At 38.2% G+C, this 19,287-nt stretch overlaps 1 protein-coding gene across 2 annotated transcripts in view; it reads right to left on the bottom strand.

The window, feature by feature from the left end:
* Positions 1 to 5,544: 5,544 nt before the first annotated feature.
* The window catches only part of nvl (nuclear VCP like), a 34,994-nt gene continuing 21,251 nt past the window's right edge, over positions 5,545 to 19,287 (bottom strand). For both annotated transcript variants that reach the window (XM_081351732.1, XM_081351731.1), the window contains exons 15-23: positions 18,890 to 18,994; positions 17,982 to 18,044; positions 17,349 to 17,468; positions 12,484 to 12,583; positions 12,293 to 12,399; positions 12,125 to 12,201; positions 9,218 to 9,306; positions 9,061 to 9,140; positions 5,545 to 7,594 (exon numbers count right to left, since the gene is read on the bottom strand). In XM_081351732.1, the coding sequence (XP_081207858.1) occupies positions 7,550 to 7,594; positions 9,061 to 9,140; positions 9,218 to 9,306; positions 12,125 to 12,201; positions 12,293 to 12,399; positions 12,484 to 12,583; positions 17,349 to 17,468; positions 17,982 to 18,044; positions 18,890 to 18,994 (786 nt within the window). In that variant the 3' untranslated portion in view covers positions 5,545 to 7,549. The remainder of the gene's footprint in view (positions 7,595 to 9,060; positions 9,141 to 9,217; positions 9,307 to 12,124; positions 12,202 to 12,292; positions 12,400 to 12,483; positions 12,584 to 17,348; positions 17,469 to 17,981; positions 18,045 to 18,889; positions 18,995 to 19,287) is intronic.

The following is a 19,287-nucleotide window of genomic DNA, read 5'->3' as shown; positions in this document are numbered from 1 at the left end:
TTGTGTTTCGACAGCCAAAGAACCGGTTCTCGGCCAGGAAAATTGGTTCCAAAGCGGCACCAACTCTTTGCTGGACTAGAACCGTTCTTTTACCAGTTCATGCTGACGTCGGGGGCTGGGGGCGGGGTTATTGTCGAACCTCTTCTCGAACGTAACCTCCGTCTATAGTAATCCAGACGAGCAGCACAAATGTGTTCTAAACGTCTTCTTCTGACCCCAATCTAGGATCGCAAAGCCAGGAGAAACATTTGCAGAAAGACGATGTAGTCCGCCATTGTAATTGTTATGTTTGAAGTTGGCGCAAGCGTTTCTGGGAAAGCTAAGACGTATGGCAACGTACACAGTGACGTAACGACGTCGTTCGCTGGGGTCTCTAGTCAGTGGAAACACAAACAGGTTCTGAGAAGGTTCGCAAGTTGAACCAGCACCAGTTCCGAACCAGTTCTTCTTTGGTGGAAAAGGGGTATAAAAGAGCAAGCGAGTAGCGAGTGTCTTTTCAAGATGCCCTCCGTCTGACCCATTGAAACGGAGCACGTGCCCCCTCAGAGTTTTGAGCCAAGTGGATTTTGCATGCAACCTCCAAATCAATTAGGCGTCAGTCTTCATAAGCAAAACATTATTAGTTCAGTGCGCTGCATCCTCGTCAACTTTCGGACTTCTTTGCCGTTTTGATCACGTGATTAACATGCTTCAATCACGGAGACGCTACAGAAATGACAACGCTGGCGCATCTGTAATATTCCAAACATTGAGGTAAGATGCAAATTTACCCTCGCTGTTTTGTGTGTATGAAGATGATGGTTGAAAACAATTTTTTCCCTTAACATTGCATGTATTTTTCTAGATTTATCATGGCACAGAGAAAAATAAATTCATTCTTCGAGAAAACTGGCAGCCAACAACCACAGTTAAGAGGTTAGGAATAGAAAAAGAATATGTAAAATCATATTTGTTCGTAAAATCGTAATATTGTTTGCCTTTTTTATTTATTCAGATGAATTATCTGTAAGTACGAGCAGAGATATAGTGATCAGGCACAGGCAGAATCGAGGTCTACAATTGTATTGAAGGAGGTTTGCACATTTATCCGCTCATAAAATACACACAAATTGTATATCTTGGGTTTGGAGGCTAGAAATCAGAGCATTAAAATGTTTGTAACATTTTACATTATGATTATCATTTATTTACGAATCTATACATTTAAAAAAACTGTTCTATTTCAACATTAACATGATACATGTTTACATTATTATTGCATTATAAACTAACAATAACAATAAACAAAAGAAAATTGTAAATAACATTAAGAAAGTTAGTAAATGCTGTAACTAAAATATTTAATTGATTGTTTAAAATTCCTAAAGCATTTACTCATGTTAACAAAAGGGACTTTTGGAAAGTGTTAGCATGAAAGACTATTTTGTAATAATTGATCTTCTACTTGTGTTACTGTAGTTAGCCATCAGATGGTGTAAGTGAGACTGGCACTGTACAAGGGTAACTTGGTTATTAATAAACAGGGGAGGAGTTTATTAATGTTTGATTAAACTAATTCATGTTGCATTATGCTTTGCCTTTTTAGAAGAAGACTCAGACCTCCTTATCACAAAAGATCGACTGCAGGGAGAATTAAATTAATAGAGGTTCACATTCAGACAGAACTAGAAAGTTATGCACAACATTTAATTAGAGGAAAGGAAAGGAGCTTCAATAAAAAACTGGTTTGAAAAATACCAGTGGCTAGAATACAGCAGATCCACAGATTCAGCGTGTTGTTTTCCCTGCAGAGGTTTGGATGTCCCTCAGTATTTGACAGAAAGGTTTCACTGGAAGGATTTAGTGACTGGAAATGCTTTTCTGGACACAAAGCAAGTCAGCATCACATGGAGAACTTCAAAAAATGGCATATGCATTTAATAACAACACCTGTTGATGAACAACTTTCAACTCAAAAAGCAAATCAGGTTAAATCTCAAACAAAGGAGAAGGAAACGATCTGACACGTCAGTAAAAGAGGAGGCGTGTTCCGCAAACGTTCCCTGGTGCTATTTTGCAGTTCCAGAAAACAATTCCTCCACTGACCAGGAGAAACCTCGTCTAAAGGCAGTGGCGCGTTATTCAGATGCTATTTTAAGGGCGCATACTTGGCCATAATGTATAGTTCACATTTTTGCAAACCATACATAATTACAAGGAAAAATATTACCACACGAGGGAAATCATTGTTGTGTCCATGAAGATGTGAAAAAATAGGCATAAATCTAGCTTACACATTTACCCAAATGATCATACGCCTGTTTAACCGAAGCTAATCTGGGTGTGTTTCTCCGTCCCCAATGTCACTTCTCTGTGTTTTACGGCCCTGACGAGAACGCCGGTCTCCTCGGCTGTGAACCGCTCCTGGCAAATCCGCCGTTATAATAGCAATCCGCCATGGAACAAGCGCGCCTGCTCTTAAAGGGAATGTGAGATGACGCTCTGATTGGTTTATTTCACGTTACACCCAAACCACACCTATGAGTAATGAAGCGACTTCAGACCAACACATTTTAGATTTGCGTCGGGCACAAGAGTCATTTATCGCGCACGTATAATAGCAACAGCGCCCGAGACCCGCCCATAAAGTTACTTGCGTTTCGCGCTTGATACTTGCGTTTCAGATCGTTAAAATAGGGCCCCTAGCCTCTTCATTGAAGTTCAACAGAAGCTTGCAAGTGAAAAAGACCACAGAAAACCCCAGACCCTTAAATCATTAATTACAACAAGATGGTCAGCAAGAACAGAGCTCTTCTGGAAACCCGACCTTCTGTGATCGAGACCCTTGAGCACATTCAGACAGGCGATGGACTCGACAAGGAGTCGTCAGGTACTGCAGTGGCACTCAGCAAAGCCATTGATCTTGAGTTCTGCTTGCATCTGGTGGCACTGAGTTGATTTCTGTCAGTAACAGGTGTTGGAGATCTCTCCAAAAAGAAGACATGGACATTAGTACATCGGCTCTGCTGGTTGAAGACTGTAGGGGACAGCTAGTTTCAATGCGGCCTCAACCATAAGGCCCAGTGTCCACCAAGTGTTTTTTCACGTGGCTGGCATATTTTTACAATTGTTTTCAATGGGAGCGCCACATTTTTTAAACGCCACAAGCTTAACAAGTTGCTGAGCGTTTTTTTTTTTCACGCTGAAGCGCTGAGCGTTCGGCGTATTTTAGTGGTCGCCAAGAGTTGAAGAATGTTCAACTTTTGGTAAAACGCAGCGCTCATCACTGTCACTTTTTACCCAACCGTCCAATCACAGTGGAGAAGGGGCGGGGCTAATACCACACCGACCAACCGCCACATTCTGCTTGTAGCGTCAACCGATGACAACAACAAGCATAATAACGCAACACAATCATTTAAAACAAGAGCCAGAGCAAATACGTTACATTGTATCGACATTTTATTATAGAATCAATACAAACAAAATATGTGTGAAATGAGATACTAGTAACACTCTCGCGGATATTCCGTATCATAACGAGCAAAGCGTCTCAACTGAAAAAAATGCTGCACTGCCAAAACGCTCTCAAGCTAGGAGTTTCAGTGGCTAAAAAGGCTTTAGTGGACACACGGCCTAAACGTTGAATTCCAGGAAACCGAGAGCCAGAAAAGAGAGGTTGGATGACAGAAGGTGTGACAAATATCACTGACAGATTCAACAGCGAAGCCTCGCCTCTCCTGAAACACACTGTCTGTCTGACTTCATCTGAGAATGTTCCACACTTGAAATCCCTGTGGGCATTTTTCGCTGGAGATGTGAATGCAGGATTAGCTTACTCCATTAGTCTTCAAAACAGGAACTGCTTTCATCAAATTGTTAAAGTCTGTTCCAGAATGATTGGACCTGAGAGCTCTGTCCACCCTATGCGAACAGCAGACCTTGAAGACTGCCTGTAGGATCCTTCGTGATCCATCACATGTCATGTCTTCGACTTCGCTGTCAAGCTTGTACGACCCAGAGGAGGAAGGCGACCTTTGACCCCAGGGCTGTCCAGCTCTCCCGCCCCAAGACTGCGCTACAACGCGCCGTAGACTGATGACTGATGCACTCATCCCATCCCCTTTTCTTTTTATATATTACTATTTATCTATTTTATTGATGATGAACTGTATGTGCTGCTCTTTGTGTCATTTAATTGCCTCTTGGGATGAACAAAGTGATTTGAATTAAACTGAACTGAATTGACAGTGAGGGATGCATTTTGGAGGCACGGAGAAAGACGTTAGGAGACGTTAGACATTATCGGATGTATGCTTCTGTGTCTTTATGAGTGTGTGTACACATTTGTCTATTTTTAGGGCTTAAATATGCTGATACAATAAAACCACTCTGGTTAAATATGTCCACAGGTTTGTGTGATGTTTCGATTAAAGGGATTCACCTCTGGAAAGATGAATGTGTATTTAAAATGGGTCATTTATGTAGTAGAAATGTGAAAATATTTTTGAATTTGAGCTATTGACATGATAGTAAAAGGTTGGAAGACCGATTGTGTTTTATAGATCAGTAGTTTGTTCAAATAAAGTGTTTATTAGTTAGCAAGTACATGTTCAGGAAATGCATAATACAAATGGTATGGGTTGATCAGTGGCGGCTGGTGATAAATGTCTTCGGTGGGGCTGTGTCATATTCAGGAGTGTTTTAGCGCAGTGGCTCCGAGGTTGAGGAATGCTCTTCCTCAAGACATCCGTCAAGCATCCACCCTTCTCTCCTTCAAAAACACATTTTTAATCTGAATATTACTCTTCAGCTCACAGTGACAGTCTGTAAATTCTACATTGTTATTGATATGCTATTTGTTTGAATCCCTCTTTGTTTGTGTCTTTAACCTAACTTTGTAAGTGACCTCTGAATATTAGGCCTACTTTCTGCCCTTGGTGTGTGTATTGTGCTTTGGTGTTGATGTTTATTTAGTTCTGTTCCTTAACCCAGTCCCAGTGGTTCTCAAACTCTTTAGAGTTGTTCCCCATGAGGCTTTAACATCCTTCACTCTTCAGTCGCACCTTTCTCAGTAAGGGACCATATTTGCCCCCTTAAATCGATTTTTCCAGTCCATTTTTACCTTTACAAATACCTTTATCAAAAAATAAATTATGCTTTAAATAAATAAATGTGCAATGATGGTAAAAACGATGCAATGATGCTTTTAAATATTAAATTAAAACCGCCAGCAGGAGTCATCGAGTCATTCACTCAGTAATGAAGCACGTGGCAGTATTTATGAATTAATCGTTGAATTATTGACTCTAATGATTCGTTCACAAACACTGGAGCTTTCGTTGGAGCTGTTATTTTGTTGTAAAAAATACTCACAACTGTGTTGAAAATGAACATCACTTAATATTAATATTTCGTTTGTTGAACTGTTGTATAAAATCACTGTTGTATGCTCACTGGAAAATCTACCCTTCCATGACCTGGACTATCTAAAAAAAAAAAAAAAAAAAAAGATTTCTTTGTTGTTGTTTTTTGGTCCAAAATAAAAATCTTCATCTCCGTTTTATAGTGTGTGTTTACTCAAGTTTCACTTCCTTGTAGAAAGAAATCATCGGTTTCCCACCACACAAAGCAAATATAACAAATATTGAAAGCAAACAATTGAATTTAACAAAAAAAAAAGCTCTTTGGCTAAACATGATTTAATCATGGACAGTGGATCCAAGTGATTGAAACAAGTAAATCCCAATAAAATCAACCATGTACAACTAACGAACTAGATTCAATAGTGTTCATTTAACTTCAGTGAACGGTCTTAGTTATGATTTTCATTTCATGCTTCTCGTTTACTCCTGTGATAAAAACATGTTTCAAGTCGATTTAACATGAAGCAATCACATTTGGACCAGAAACTGATACAATAGTGTAAAATCAAAATGAATTATTTAAATAAAGTGAACAGCATCAAAAAATAATTTATGGAAGAACACTTTTAAAGGGTAACTAAACCCTAAACCAACTTTTTTTAGTTAATGATCTGTAAGAATGGGGCTTTATTAGTGCTGTTCATTGATTCAAGTAATTCTTTTGACATTTGTTTTTAAAGTATTTTAATTTGACTAAATATGGTGTAAAAACGTCTGAGTGCTGCCCTCTTCAGGTTGAACAGTGGCTACTGCAGTTGAATTTTCCTATTGGAAGTTGTGGTACACTCTGACGTCAGAGGGTACCAGCTAACCACGCCCTTGCCTGCAGAGAGATACGTCTCAGATGCACGCCCCCTCTCCACTGGGCTCTGCCTACTTTTCCAGCATTTTTCAAATATTGCCAGTGGGTGGAGTCAAGCTCTGACCAGGGGTTTAGTTACCCTTTAAAATGAAAATGATATTATTACTATAACCAGTAGATGGCAGCAGAGGACGTCTCCTCTCCATAGTAGTTATTTTCAAATGGTTTGCTTTCAGATTTATATTTAGACATAATAAAATCTCAATTATAACATTTAAGAATCGTTTTTTTGGGGGGGCAAAGTTCAGCACTGTTTTATACTGAAGTATGAAGTAGAGTTTTCATAAACTCATCAGATCTACAAGATTGAATCACACAGAAGACATATTTTGATTTATGATAATGTTAACAAGCTCCTCAAGTTTCTTTCTGATGTAAAACAAACGCCTATTTCACAAACATACCGTGACTTTTAATTGTTAAATGAACTGATATTACCGTTATCACTGTTGACTGACTTCATGGCCCCAATAGTTTACACCTAATAATGTCTGCTTGTTCACTTGCTCATTGCTTTCCTCATTTTAATGGATTCTCTCGTTATTTTCCCGTTGTCTTTGTCTTTTTCTGCACCCCAGAAAGTTTCCCTCCTCGATTCCCTTTGGTCATGTGACTGCATCTGTCGACATGATCTCACGTGATCATATAATACATTTTTGGCCTAATTTAAAACGCTATTTTAACACAAAAGTTAAATACAGTTATTTGCGTGTGTTAATATACACACTAGTTAAAGTTTGGACAATCGGCTGCTTTTCCAGCTTTTCTGTTGGGAAGAAAAAAGCACGTCGGCATGATGTATTTATATACAAAAACAGTCTCAAGAACAAGCTTTTAGATCAAACTGTTTTTTTTAAAGATGAGAAATACAAGTTTATTTGAGAGTCAAACATTTTACACACACAAGATCTTTGCTGGCGCTCATCAAGTGTGTCCAACTCAAAACTGATGTACTTCTGTTGAGTGTGTGTGAGATTCTTGTCCAAAATCAACAGGCAAAAAAACTAAATAAAGCTGAAGTTCAATCTATTGTAGAAAATCCCCCCCAAAAAGATTCAAATGAACAATTTATACAAGTTGTAAAACACTGTTTTCAAGACTTCCTGTAACAGTATTAATCCCGCAATCATCTGCTCGTGGAACTTTCCTGTTAAAACACTTCATATATACAGTTTATTGCATATATAATTTCATATAATCTTTGATCATGTAGAGATGTTGGTCTTCCATGAGCTGACTGAGCATCGTGTTCCTGTGTTGGACTGTTGTCGGTCAGCGCTCGTCATCTGCTGAGAGTCTCCTTCAGCTTCTCGTACATTAACTGCTCCTGCAAGCAGAGATAATCACCCGGATTACAGCAGCCAATGAGAGGCGAGCGAGCGGCGTGTGAAAGCTGCAAACGCCACTGTTCTGCAAGAGCTCCGTTTCTGGATATCTCACGCATTCTGTTCAGACTGAACCAAACGGTCACGTAATATGAAGACAAAGACTCACGCCTGCGCACATATACATATATATGAAGAGTTCAGGTGCAAAAGCCTCTAAGTGCCATCTGAAATTTTCTTCTAGAATGATCATTTTTATAAAGCTTGTATATTTAAGTTCAGTCCTTTCACTTTAATGACAATTAATAGGTTATTTTCATTGCCATTTAAGTGAAATTACTGAACTTAAATATACGAGCTTGATAAAAATGATCATTCTAGAAGAAAATTTCAGATGGCACTTAGAGGCTTTTGCACCTGAACTCTATATATTCAAACACGCACATACCTATATAGACTAAACACACATGAGCACGCCGTCAGCGCTTTCACAGATTCATGTTTCTGAAGTTTACACTGAGATAATAACGTTTTTAAATAATTTCAACACTTGCACCTTGTAACCCGTTTCAGAGTGTGTGTTCTCGAGCTCAAACACTGCTGTGTGTGAATGAACGGCCAGAACACATTAAAAGTCTCTGTTTTCTGTTAGAGCGGTGTGTGTTAGCGGCCGCTAAGTTAATAACTAATGATCTTTGCAAACGGCCAGTGAATCAATCAAACTAACTTTATCTGGACAATAACTTTATTCTAGAGCTGCTGTAAAGCCTGAACACTCTGTTACTGTAATCTCCTGTTATCACTGTAAAGCTGCTGTGGAACATCAATGCTGTTAAAGCGCTGTAGAAATGAAGGAGACTCGACTAATATGTTAATAAACAAATTTCAAGTCAGTGGTGATGTTTCCACCCACCTATTTTTATAACGCATAAGATGCACATAAATTTAAAAAAATGCACATATAAATGTATGTGCTCAATTAAGGTGGATAATTAATTTATGCTAAAAGAAGTCATGCACATAAACTACGATGGAAACACATTAGCAGAATAAATCCCTCATAACCTCATGTGACTTTGCCTCAGCGGAGGCTGTGATTGGATAACTGGAGTAACCAGTGGACCAATGGCGTTGCAGCGTCTCTAATGTTGGTTTGGTGTTTCTGACACTCTCTGACACACACTCGTTTATGATGGAGGAGAAAGAGTCCGATTGCAGAAACTCAGTTAAATTTGCAGCTTAGTAAGGAAGCCGCTAGTGAAGCGCTAAACACACCGCGACTACACCAACGATTTGCTGGATTTTGTGGCTAATGCGATTTTTATACATTTGAATCAAAGCCCAGTCCAGCCAATCACAGTCTGAGCTCATTTCACTCGCCACTGTGACTTACTGTGAAGTCATGAGTGAGAGTATGTAAAGCGTTTATTGATTTGAACATTACTCTGATCTGGATCTGGTCTCTCACCTTCTTGGACACGGACGGGCGCACCTTCCTGAAGGCGTCCTCGAAGTGCACTCGGCTCACTCTGATGTCCTTCACTGGCTCTGTGACACAGAACACAGGCTCAAACTCAGAGTTTCTGCTTCAGATGTGTGTGTGTGTGTGTGTGTGTGTGTGTTACCTGTGTGTGTCTGAGCTGGTCCTGTGTTCAGGTGAACTCTCAGAGCGTTCACACTCGCCTCTCGCACCAGCGCCGACAGATCCGCACCTCTACAACACAATACAACAACAAACTTGTAACGGTGTATTGGCCATATCGGTATCGGCAGATAACGGTTCGGTTTTCATGTTTACGGTCCTATACGAAAATTAGGGCATTATGAAATACATTTTATTTTTGCCTAAATTCTGTTTCCCCCCATTTAAATATACATTTTCTGGATTGTTTTTTTTCTCTGGACTCTGAATTAATGCTTAAATTAAATGTTAGTTATCAAAAAAGCATGTCTACAATAAAAAATAAGGCATAAAACATGAACAATTTATTGAATCTTTTAAAATGTAAATCAAATGACAGTTAAACATTTACTTTTACTTTTTTGGCAGACTTTAATCTAGTTTTAATCTAGCACAACAGAGCTTTACTATTAAAAGGAAAACAAAACAAAAAAACAAACTTTTCCTTATAGTTTGAATAATTTTATTATTATTAAAAAATTACTATATTAAAGCCAATAAAGTATAGACTAATTACAATTATGGGTTCACTGTTGAAGTAAAAGGAGTTGTCCACTGTATTTGTTTGCCTTTTGTTTCTGTAATCAGGCAATCAATTTATTTCAAGATTTAGATTTATCGGCCAATATCTCGGTTATCGGCTATCAAATATAAAGGATTATCGGTTATCGGCTATCAAATATAAAGGATTATCGGTTATCGGCTATCAAATATAAAGGATTATCGGTTATCAAATATAAAGGATTATCGGTTATCAAATATAAAGGATTATCGGTTATCGGCTATCAAATATAAAGGATTATCGGTTATCAAATATAAAGGATTATCGGTTATCAAATATAAAGGATTATCGGTTATCGGCTATCAAATATAAAGGATTATCGGTTATCAAATATAAAGGATTATCGGTTATCGGCTATCAAATATAAAGGATTATCGGTTATCGGTTATCAAATATAAAGGATTATCGGCTATCAAATATAAAGGATTATCGGTTATCGGCTATCAAATATAAAGGATTATCGGTTATCAAATATAAAGGATTATCGGTTATCAAATATAAAGGATTATCGGTTATCGGCTATCAAATATAAAGGATTATCGGTTATCGGCTATCAAATATAAAGGATTATCGGTTATCAAATATAAAGGATTATCGGTTATCGGCTATCAAATATAAAGGATTATCGGTTATCGGCTATCAAATATAAAGGATTATCGGTTATCAAATATAAAGGATTATCGGTTATCGGCTATCAAATATAAAGGATTATCGGTTATCGGTTATCAAATATAAAGGATTATCGGCTATCAAATATAAAGGATTATCGGTTATCAAATATAAAGGATTATCGGTTATCAAATATAAAGGATTATCGGTTATCGGCTATCAAATATAAAGGATTATCGGTTATTGGCTATCAAATATAAAGGATTATCGGTTATCAAGTATAAAGGATTATCGGTTATCAAATATAAAGGATTATCGGTTATCGGCTATCAAATATAAAGGATTATCGGCTATCAAATATAAAGGATCATCGGTTATTGGCTATCAAATATAAAGGATTATCGGTTATTGGCTATCAAATATAAAGGATTATCGGTTATCGGTTATCAAATATAAAGGATTATCGCCTATCAAATATAAAGGATTATCGGTTATCAAATATAAAGGATTATCGGTTATCAAATATAAAGGATTATCGGTTATCGGCTATCAAATATAAAGGATTATCGGTTATTGGCTATCAAATATAAAGGATTATCGGTTATCAAATATAAAGGATTATCGGTTATCAAATATAAAGGATTATCGGTTATCGGCTATCAAATATAAAGGATCATCGGTTATTGGCTATCAAATATAAAGGATTATCGGTTATTGGCTATCAAATATAAAGGATTATCGGCTATCAAATATAAAGGATCATCGGTTATTGGCTATCAAATATAAAGGATTATCGGTTATTGGCTATCAAATATAAAGGATTATCGGTTATCGGTTATCAAATATAAAGGATTATCGCCTATCAAATATAAAGGATTATCGGTTATCAAATATAAAGGATTATCGGTTATCAAATATAAAGGATTATCGGTTATCGGCTATCAAATATAAAGGATTATCGGTTATTGGCTATCAAATATAAAGGATTATCGGTTATCAAATATAAAGGATTATCGGTTATCAAATATAAAGGATTATCGGTTATCGGCTATCAAATATAAAGGATCATCGGTTATTGGCTATCAAATATAAAGGATTATCGGTTATTGGCTATCAAATATAAAGGATTATCGGTTATCGGCTATCAAATATAAAGGATCATCGGATATTGGCTATCAAATATAAAGGATTATCGGTTATTGGCTATCAAATATAAAGGATCATCGGTTATCGGCTATCAAATATAAAGGATTATCGGTTATTGGCTATCAAATATAAAGGATTATCGGTTATCGGCTATCAAATATAAAGGATCATCGGTTATTGGCTATCAAATATAAAGGATTATCGGTTATTGGCTATCAAATATAAAGGATTATCGGTTATCGGCTATCAAATATAAAGGATTATCGGTTATTGGTTATCAAGTATAAAGGATTATCGGTTATCAATATCGGCCAAAATTTCCATATCGGTTCATCCCTAACGAATAGAGCCAAAATCTACTAAACAAAAAAATAATCTGGAGTTTGTTACAATAGACGTATTACAAAAGTGTATTTGCACAACACTTTTGATTAAAATTAATTAAAATCACACACACTCATGAGGAAGTCCAGCGTCTCAGCGAGGGAAAGCGCTTCGATCTCTCGGATCATTAAGAACAATTTACAAACTTACGTGAAACTCTCACAGCGTGCATCATGGGCAATTTCCTCAAGATTGACATCTGGATCTAGATGTGGTTTAGTGCCTCCCTAAAACACAGTGAATAAATCAAAAGATTACCCAGATCACATGACTACAGCGGTTCAGACGTCCGCATGTGTGTGTTGAAGCACGGTTCACCTTAGTGATGGTGAGTAATATGACGTGTCTGTCCGCGGCGGGCGGCAAACCCACGTACAGAGTTTTGTCCAGTCGTCCGGGTCTTAGCACAGCCGGATCAATAATATCTGAGACATGAAGTCATTTACGCGTTATAGAGAGCTGACGAAACACCTCAAGATGTTCAGAAACGGTTCTCTTCAGTTTATCACCTGGTCTGTTGGTGGCGGCCATCATGAAAACCTGCCGGCGATTCTCCATGCCGTCCATCTCGGTGAGCAGCTGGTTTACCACACGAACACTGGCTCCTGACTGACACACACACACACACACACACACACACACACACACACACACACACACACACACACACACACACACACACACACACACACACACACACACACACACACACACACACACACACACACACACACACACACACAGATTATTGTGATTATTGGATGGCAGATCCAGATGATGTGCAGTGAAGTGTTGTTCACGCTTCACCTGGACACAGCACTGACTGAAAGATCTCGGTTCGACATAATTATAAAGAGATTGCCTCTTTTTTTTTTTATTCAAAACTTTATAAATCTAATTACTGTAGGCATTCAGCCTTCCTTTTTTTTCAGTCACTGAAGGAGGTTAAAAAATATGAAAATATGATCATATAACACCGATTTTATCATCACTGCATTGGTTACCTATAAAGTCCCGTATTAATTACAAGGTATTGCTACCGACTTATAAAGCCCTAAACGGCTTAGCTCCAGTCTATTTAACGGATCTTCTATCGCCCTATAATCCATCGCGCTCTTTAAGATCACTAAATTCGAGGCTTCTGGTCATACCTAGGATATCCAGATCCACCAAAGGAGGGAGAGCATTTTCACATTTAGCACCAAAACTCTGGAATAGTCTTCCGGATACTGTTCGTTGCTCAGACTCACTCTCCCAGTTTAAAACTAGATTAAAGACGCATCTTTTCGGCCAGGCATTCATATAATATTTTTAATCTTACAGTTCAAACTACAATCCGGCCTCTAGTTCATAAACGCCAGAGGAGAACTGGCCCCCGACTGAGCCCGGGTTCTCCCAAGGTTTTTTTTTTTCCATTAGGTCACTTGATGGAGTTTTTCGGTTCCTTGCCACTGTTGCCTTTGGCTTAGTTTGGCTCAGTTGGGGATATTTGGGGATATTTAATTTTATTTTATCAATCAATAAATTCCACTAGAAACAAACCTTGTTGTATTATTTTAATTTAATACTGTGAAGCTGCTTTGATACAATCTGTATTGTGAAAAGCGCTATACAAATATACTTGACTTGACTTAAATCAGTCTCTAAAGATGAGCAGAACAAAACTATGACTATCACTGCAGAAACTGAGGACATCCAGGCCTCAAACTCACAGATCTGCAGGAGCCGACGGACTAACGGCTGAGTTTACAAGAGCTTTGCTGAAGAACTGAGCTCCTGATAGAGATGTTTTAGAGAGTATTCAGTCAGAAACTTTGCCTTCTAGTTTAACACAAGGACTCCTAACTCTTATTCCTAAGCTTAAAAAAGAAAGATCCTACTGTGATAGATCACCATCATCATCTTTTTTATTTAATGCCATGTCAGCTATCTTCATGGCAAAAATTCAATTACGAAAACACAAATATCATATAAATACAATAAAAACAGAACAAAGATAAGCAGCAAGTCATATTATACAATATATATTTTTAAGTTAACATATGATACAAAATCCAAAACCTTTAGGTATAATCTCATTAAAAATGTCCTTAACTGAAATAAGTTCATAAAAAAGCATTCTACTTGTGTTAAGTCCAGGACAATCTAATAAAAATATGTTTGACAGTTAAAGGAATCCTACAAAACATACATAATGTTGGGTCTTCACCTTTAAGTAAAAAAGCATGGGTCAAACTTGTGTGACCTATACGACATCTGGTGTAGACCACCTGATCAAGTCTAGTTTTATCCACCTGATCAAGTCTAGTTTTGAGAAAAGTCCAGGTTTTAATTTCCGGATGAGTTGCATACAACTTATTATTCTTGCACATATGCCACTCTTCTTTAGCCTGGTAATACCAAACTCTGCTACTTCGCTTTGCTTCGTAGACAGAGTCTGGCATGGCATAATTGAAAAGCGTTTTCTTTCTCGCGGGGGGGGCGCTTGTCTGAAGTATAAAATCATTGGTTACCCGTAAGCCAATCACATGACGTTTGGTTATGGCGTGTGTTATGCGCATGCTCAGCCGCATCTAACTTCCACTGTAAACACATGATGATAAGAAAACAAAACCATCGAGCGAAATACCGGAGTGACCATGGCTGTGAACGACTTTTGCAGATTATGTGAAGTAAATCTACGCATCCACGGTACAATCAGCGTGTACGTCACGGCTCTCTGTTCGTTGATTGGCCGGCTGTTTTGAGGCCGGAGGAAAACGGGGAGATAGGTCGCTATCTCAGACTGAGTACAGAAGCAAACTGAAACTGAGCGGAAGTAGGAAGTCTGATGTAGTCAGGCTAACTCTTCTTGCCACTTATTTAAAATATATCTGTTAATAATCGGTCTGATATATGAGGGAGGAATTTGACATTCATTCATTCATTTCCTTATTAAGAGCTTCCTTGGCAGCTGATTTCCTGCAAGTCCAACATGTCCTGGAACCCAGCAGAAGATAATACTGAAGAACTGATTGAGCAGATAATCCACTTTGGTTAAGATGGAGTCCACTAAAGGATTATACGTTTTTAAAGTGTCCATTGCTTGAAGGCAAGATTTTGAGTCTGTAAAAATGATAGAATGTTTTTGTACTGTATTTTCAATATGCTCCAAAGCTAAAAGTAAAGCACGTGCTTCAGCAGAGAAAATTGAGCACTGTTTTGGAATACGGATCACATAGCGTTGATGTCCAGTTACACTATTTTCCATCTGTGAATATAGGTATATGAAAAGGAAATTGGTTTCTTATGTCCAAATATTGCTGTCTATATACATTTGGATGAGTCACTCCTTTCCTCTGATAAGCTAAATCCAAATTGATATTAGGCTTCTTTAATTTCCAGGGAGGGATAGAATTTAATTGTATTTGATTTAAAATGTTCTCCAAATGTGGTTTAATACGAATACCGAGGGATCTAATGCTTTTAGGTTTACTCTCATACAAAGTTGTAAATTGTGGATTGAAGACTGTAGAATAGGCTGAATTGGTTGGATTGGATTGGAGCTTCAATCGTCTATTTTGAAGTGAAGGTTCATTGGCTTCAATGTACAAACTTTGCATTGGCGAAGTTCTAAATGCTCCCAAGGCAAGTCGTAATCCCTGGTGATGTACCGAGTCAAGCATCTTCTTATATGATTCTCTGGCAGAGTCATATATTATGCTTCCGCAGTCCAGCCGGGAATGAACTAGTGTTCTATAGAGTCTCAAAAGAATAATGTGATCTGCTCCCCATTTTGTTTTTGCCAATACTCTCATTATATTCATAGCTTTAAGACACCTGTTTTTTAGCGACTTCAAATGAGGAATGAAAGTCATTTTGTTGTCAAAAAGAAGACCCAAGTACTTGATTTCCTTAACAACATTAATCAGTTCTCTATTAATGAAGAGTTCTGGATCATGATGAAGGGGACGCTGGATACAGAAGTGGGTACAGACAGACTGTTTTTACTGCGATAGATAACTGGCGGCCTATTTGTCTTCTCAATAAAGATTATAAAATATTAGCTTGGGCTTGAGTGTGTTCTGAGCTCGGTTACTGATGAGACTCAATCAGGGATTCTGCCAAAAAGACACAGAGCAAACAATATCAGACTTCTTCTAGATTTATTAGACTGAAGCAAATTAGTATCTCTCGAACACAAGTTTATTTCTCTCTCTCTCCAAAAGCTTGGGTTTGATGATCCATTCTGCAAATGTGTAAGAACTCTTGATAATCATGACCTGCTCCACTAACCTCACATCAGGAGGAGTGGGCCAGGCTTGCCCTGTCTTCTCTCCTCCGCTCTTTCGAGCACTCATCTACAAGATATTACTATTGCCAACAAGCATATATTTATTATATACTCATTAGTCAGCTAGCATACGACACTACCCTGCTTTTAAAAGACGAATCACAGATCGCGATTGCCGTCCGACACATTACATTTTTCTCTACAGCATCCGGTTTAAATCTGAGCGGTGAAAACCTGTCCTCTCTCTTTACGGTATTCCAGTTCAGTCACAGGTGACCTATCGGAGTGTGTGAGGATGATAAAGGCAGATGCAGACTGACCTTTGACCCAGTTGTTGGGAAAGCTAAAAGGAAATTCAATTCATGTTTACAGAGAGAGGACAAACCCGTATCGCTAAAACTGAGGGCGTCTCGAGATCCACTTAACCTGCGCTCTCCTATACGAGCAGATCTGTGCAGATAGTGAAAAGCTAAAAGACTCCAGTGATCAATGACAACATAAACGTATAAAGTGCATACACTACACGGCTGAGTACATACTGCATAATTGCATAATTTGGGACACAACTAGCTTTCTTTATTAAACTCATAAAAGAATTCCGGGAATACTGGATTCTAAACACAACTCTAGGTCGATCTGTTCATCTGGAGATCCTGAACCCACAGTTCCTCTGAGAAATCGCGTATATAATCTCCCAGAATTCCTCATATGAGCCGCTCTCAGTATAAGAGTCTTTCCTCGACATTAATGTTGAATAACACGCATACGTCTCCATCCATTAATAATAATGTCTAGTGCGGCGGCTGGGATACACATAACCCTGCTAACATCCGTCGCCATGATGTTTGAAATGACTTATTATGAGAGGAAAAAACTAATAACATCGGTTAATGGAAACACCGTCGTTTCGCATTAGTTTTTCATCGACATTTAGAAAATATTGCAAAATTTTGCACAAATCTGTTATGGAAACCAGACAGAGTCAAACCCTGCCATTAGAGAAGAGCTGATTAACCACTGATTAATCACTGTATCACACACTCTCACACACACACACACACACACACACACACACACACACACACACACACACACACTCACCTCATGCTCTGAGCGACGAGGACACAGCGCATCGATCTCATCAAAGAAGATCACACACGGTGCAGAGTTACGGGCTCTCTGGAAGACCTGACGAACCGCTCGCTCGCTCTCTCCCACGTACTGCAAACACACACACACACACACACACACACACACCTGATGGCTCAACATGTCTGCGTCATGACGTAAATATACAGAAATTAAATCAATAGAACCATTAAGATTTTTGCTAACACTTTACTTGAAGCCTTTATATTTGATGCATTATAAACGTACTTTAATGCACTGTATGATCTCATAAATAAATGTAACCACAGTTATAATGCACCTTTGGAAAGTAGAATGCATTAAAACACGACAACCAATTTCAGACGCAACAAGGAATCTGTGCATATTATCTCATTCCTATGAAATTAAAAAACACCTATTCTGTAATGCAGATTACAGAATACAAATTTACATTTGTACTTCAAGTATTTATATACCATGGTAGTATCTGTTATACTTATTTACTTCGGAATTTTCAAATGTACTTTTATGCAAAATATAATTAATTGTTGAAATGTGATCTAGAATATTACACACAGATGAGGAATATGATGCCAGGAGAGTAACTCTTCAGGAGGATCTCACCATATTCAGCAGCTCTGGACCCTTGACCGAGATGAAGTTCAGGCCGGACTCGTTAGCAACAGCCTGTAACGAGACGAGACGCTGATGAGGAATGAGTCTGTGGAGAACTAGATCAGAACAACAGTCCTGAACCTCTCAGATGTCAGATCAACTTCAGTCTTACAGGTCTGGAGTAAATGATGAACAACCCCTTCAATTTATGAAGATTATGATGAACAAAATGCGTAAGAATCATAAACTTTTGTCACAGAGAAAAATAATTTAGGTGTTTTGTTGGGGGAACCAGGATGATGTGAACTTACAAATATATGTCTTAAAGTTGTCACAGCATGGACTTTTCTTCTGAATATGTTCCTTGAGGTTTACTTACAATGTTAATTAACGTTTTTTGCACAATATATATATATGCATAAAAACTATTATTTTCAACCTTCATTTTGACCCTCTGTCTGAAATGGTCTGGTTTTAAGGCTCGTCAGTGAACCGCTGTTCTGATTGGCTAATGTCACTGCATAGGAAACAGTATCAACGCCCACTCACGAGTGTTTTGAAAACATTATCCATATAAAACTGTCATTTACAGGCATTATGAAATCATTTTCTTCTGGTTTGTGATGCAGCAGAACTCTTCATTACACACTGTGCCTCGACTACACAACAATCTGCAGTCAGATGCTCCGAACAAACATGCAATCCTCCGATGCGATCCGGGACAGCATTAAAATAAACCACTGACAGGGTTCGTACACCTTTTCCGAGGTCAAATTCAAGCACTTACAAGGTCCATTTAAAGCTTTCTCCAGCACTTTACACCACCGTAAATCACATACCAATACAGTCAAAACTTATTTCAGAATTGAAACGGGGTCAAACGGAGGTAATACAGATTGAAATAAAAGTTCACAGACTTTGGCTAAGAGAGTCTTCCCACAGCCGGGCGGTCCGGCGAGCAGCACTCCAGCCGGCGCACTGAGACCCAGAGCTCGGAAACACTCCGGGTTATTGATGGGAGCCTGGGAACACACAAACACAACCGTCAGATCTGGCCTTACTCTTCACCTTTCTTAGGTAGCAGAGTCAGGAGAAACCAATCAGTTTATTCAACAAGACTAATTACACATTAAAGGGATAGTTCACCCAAAAATTTAAATTAGCCCATGATTTACTCATCCTCAAGTCATCCTAGGTGAATATGACATCCTTCTTCCAGACGAACACAATCAGAGTTATATTAAAAAATGTCCTGGCAGTGAATGGCCGTTTCTGTTTTGAAGTCCATAAAAGTGCATCTATCCAGCACTTTTGG

This window comes from Scardinius erythrophthalmus (genome assembly GCF_964197995.2).
Source record: "Scardinius erythrophthalmus genome assembly, chromosome: 21".
Taxonomy (NCBI): domain Eukaryota; kingdom Metazoa; phylum Chordata; class Actinopteri; order Cypriniformes; family Leuciscidae; genus Scardinius; species Scardinius erythrophthalmus.
The sequence above is the reverse complement of the archived record's forward strand: the minus strand, read 5'-3'. Positions and strand labels throughout refer to the sequence as shown.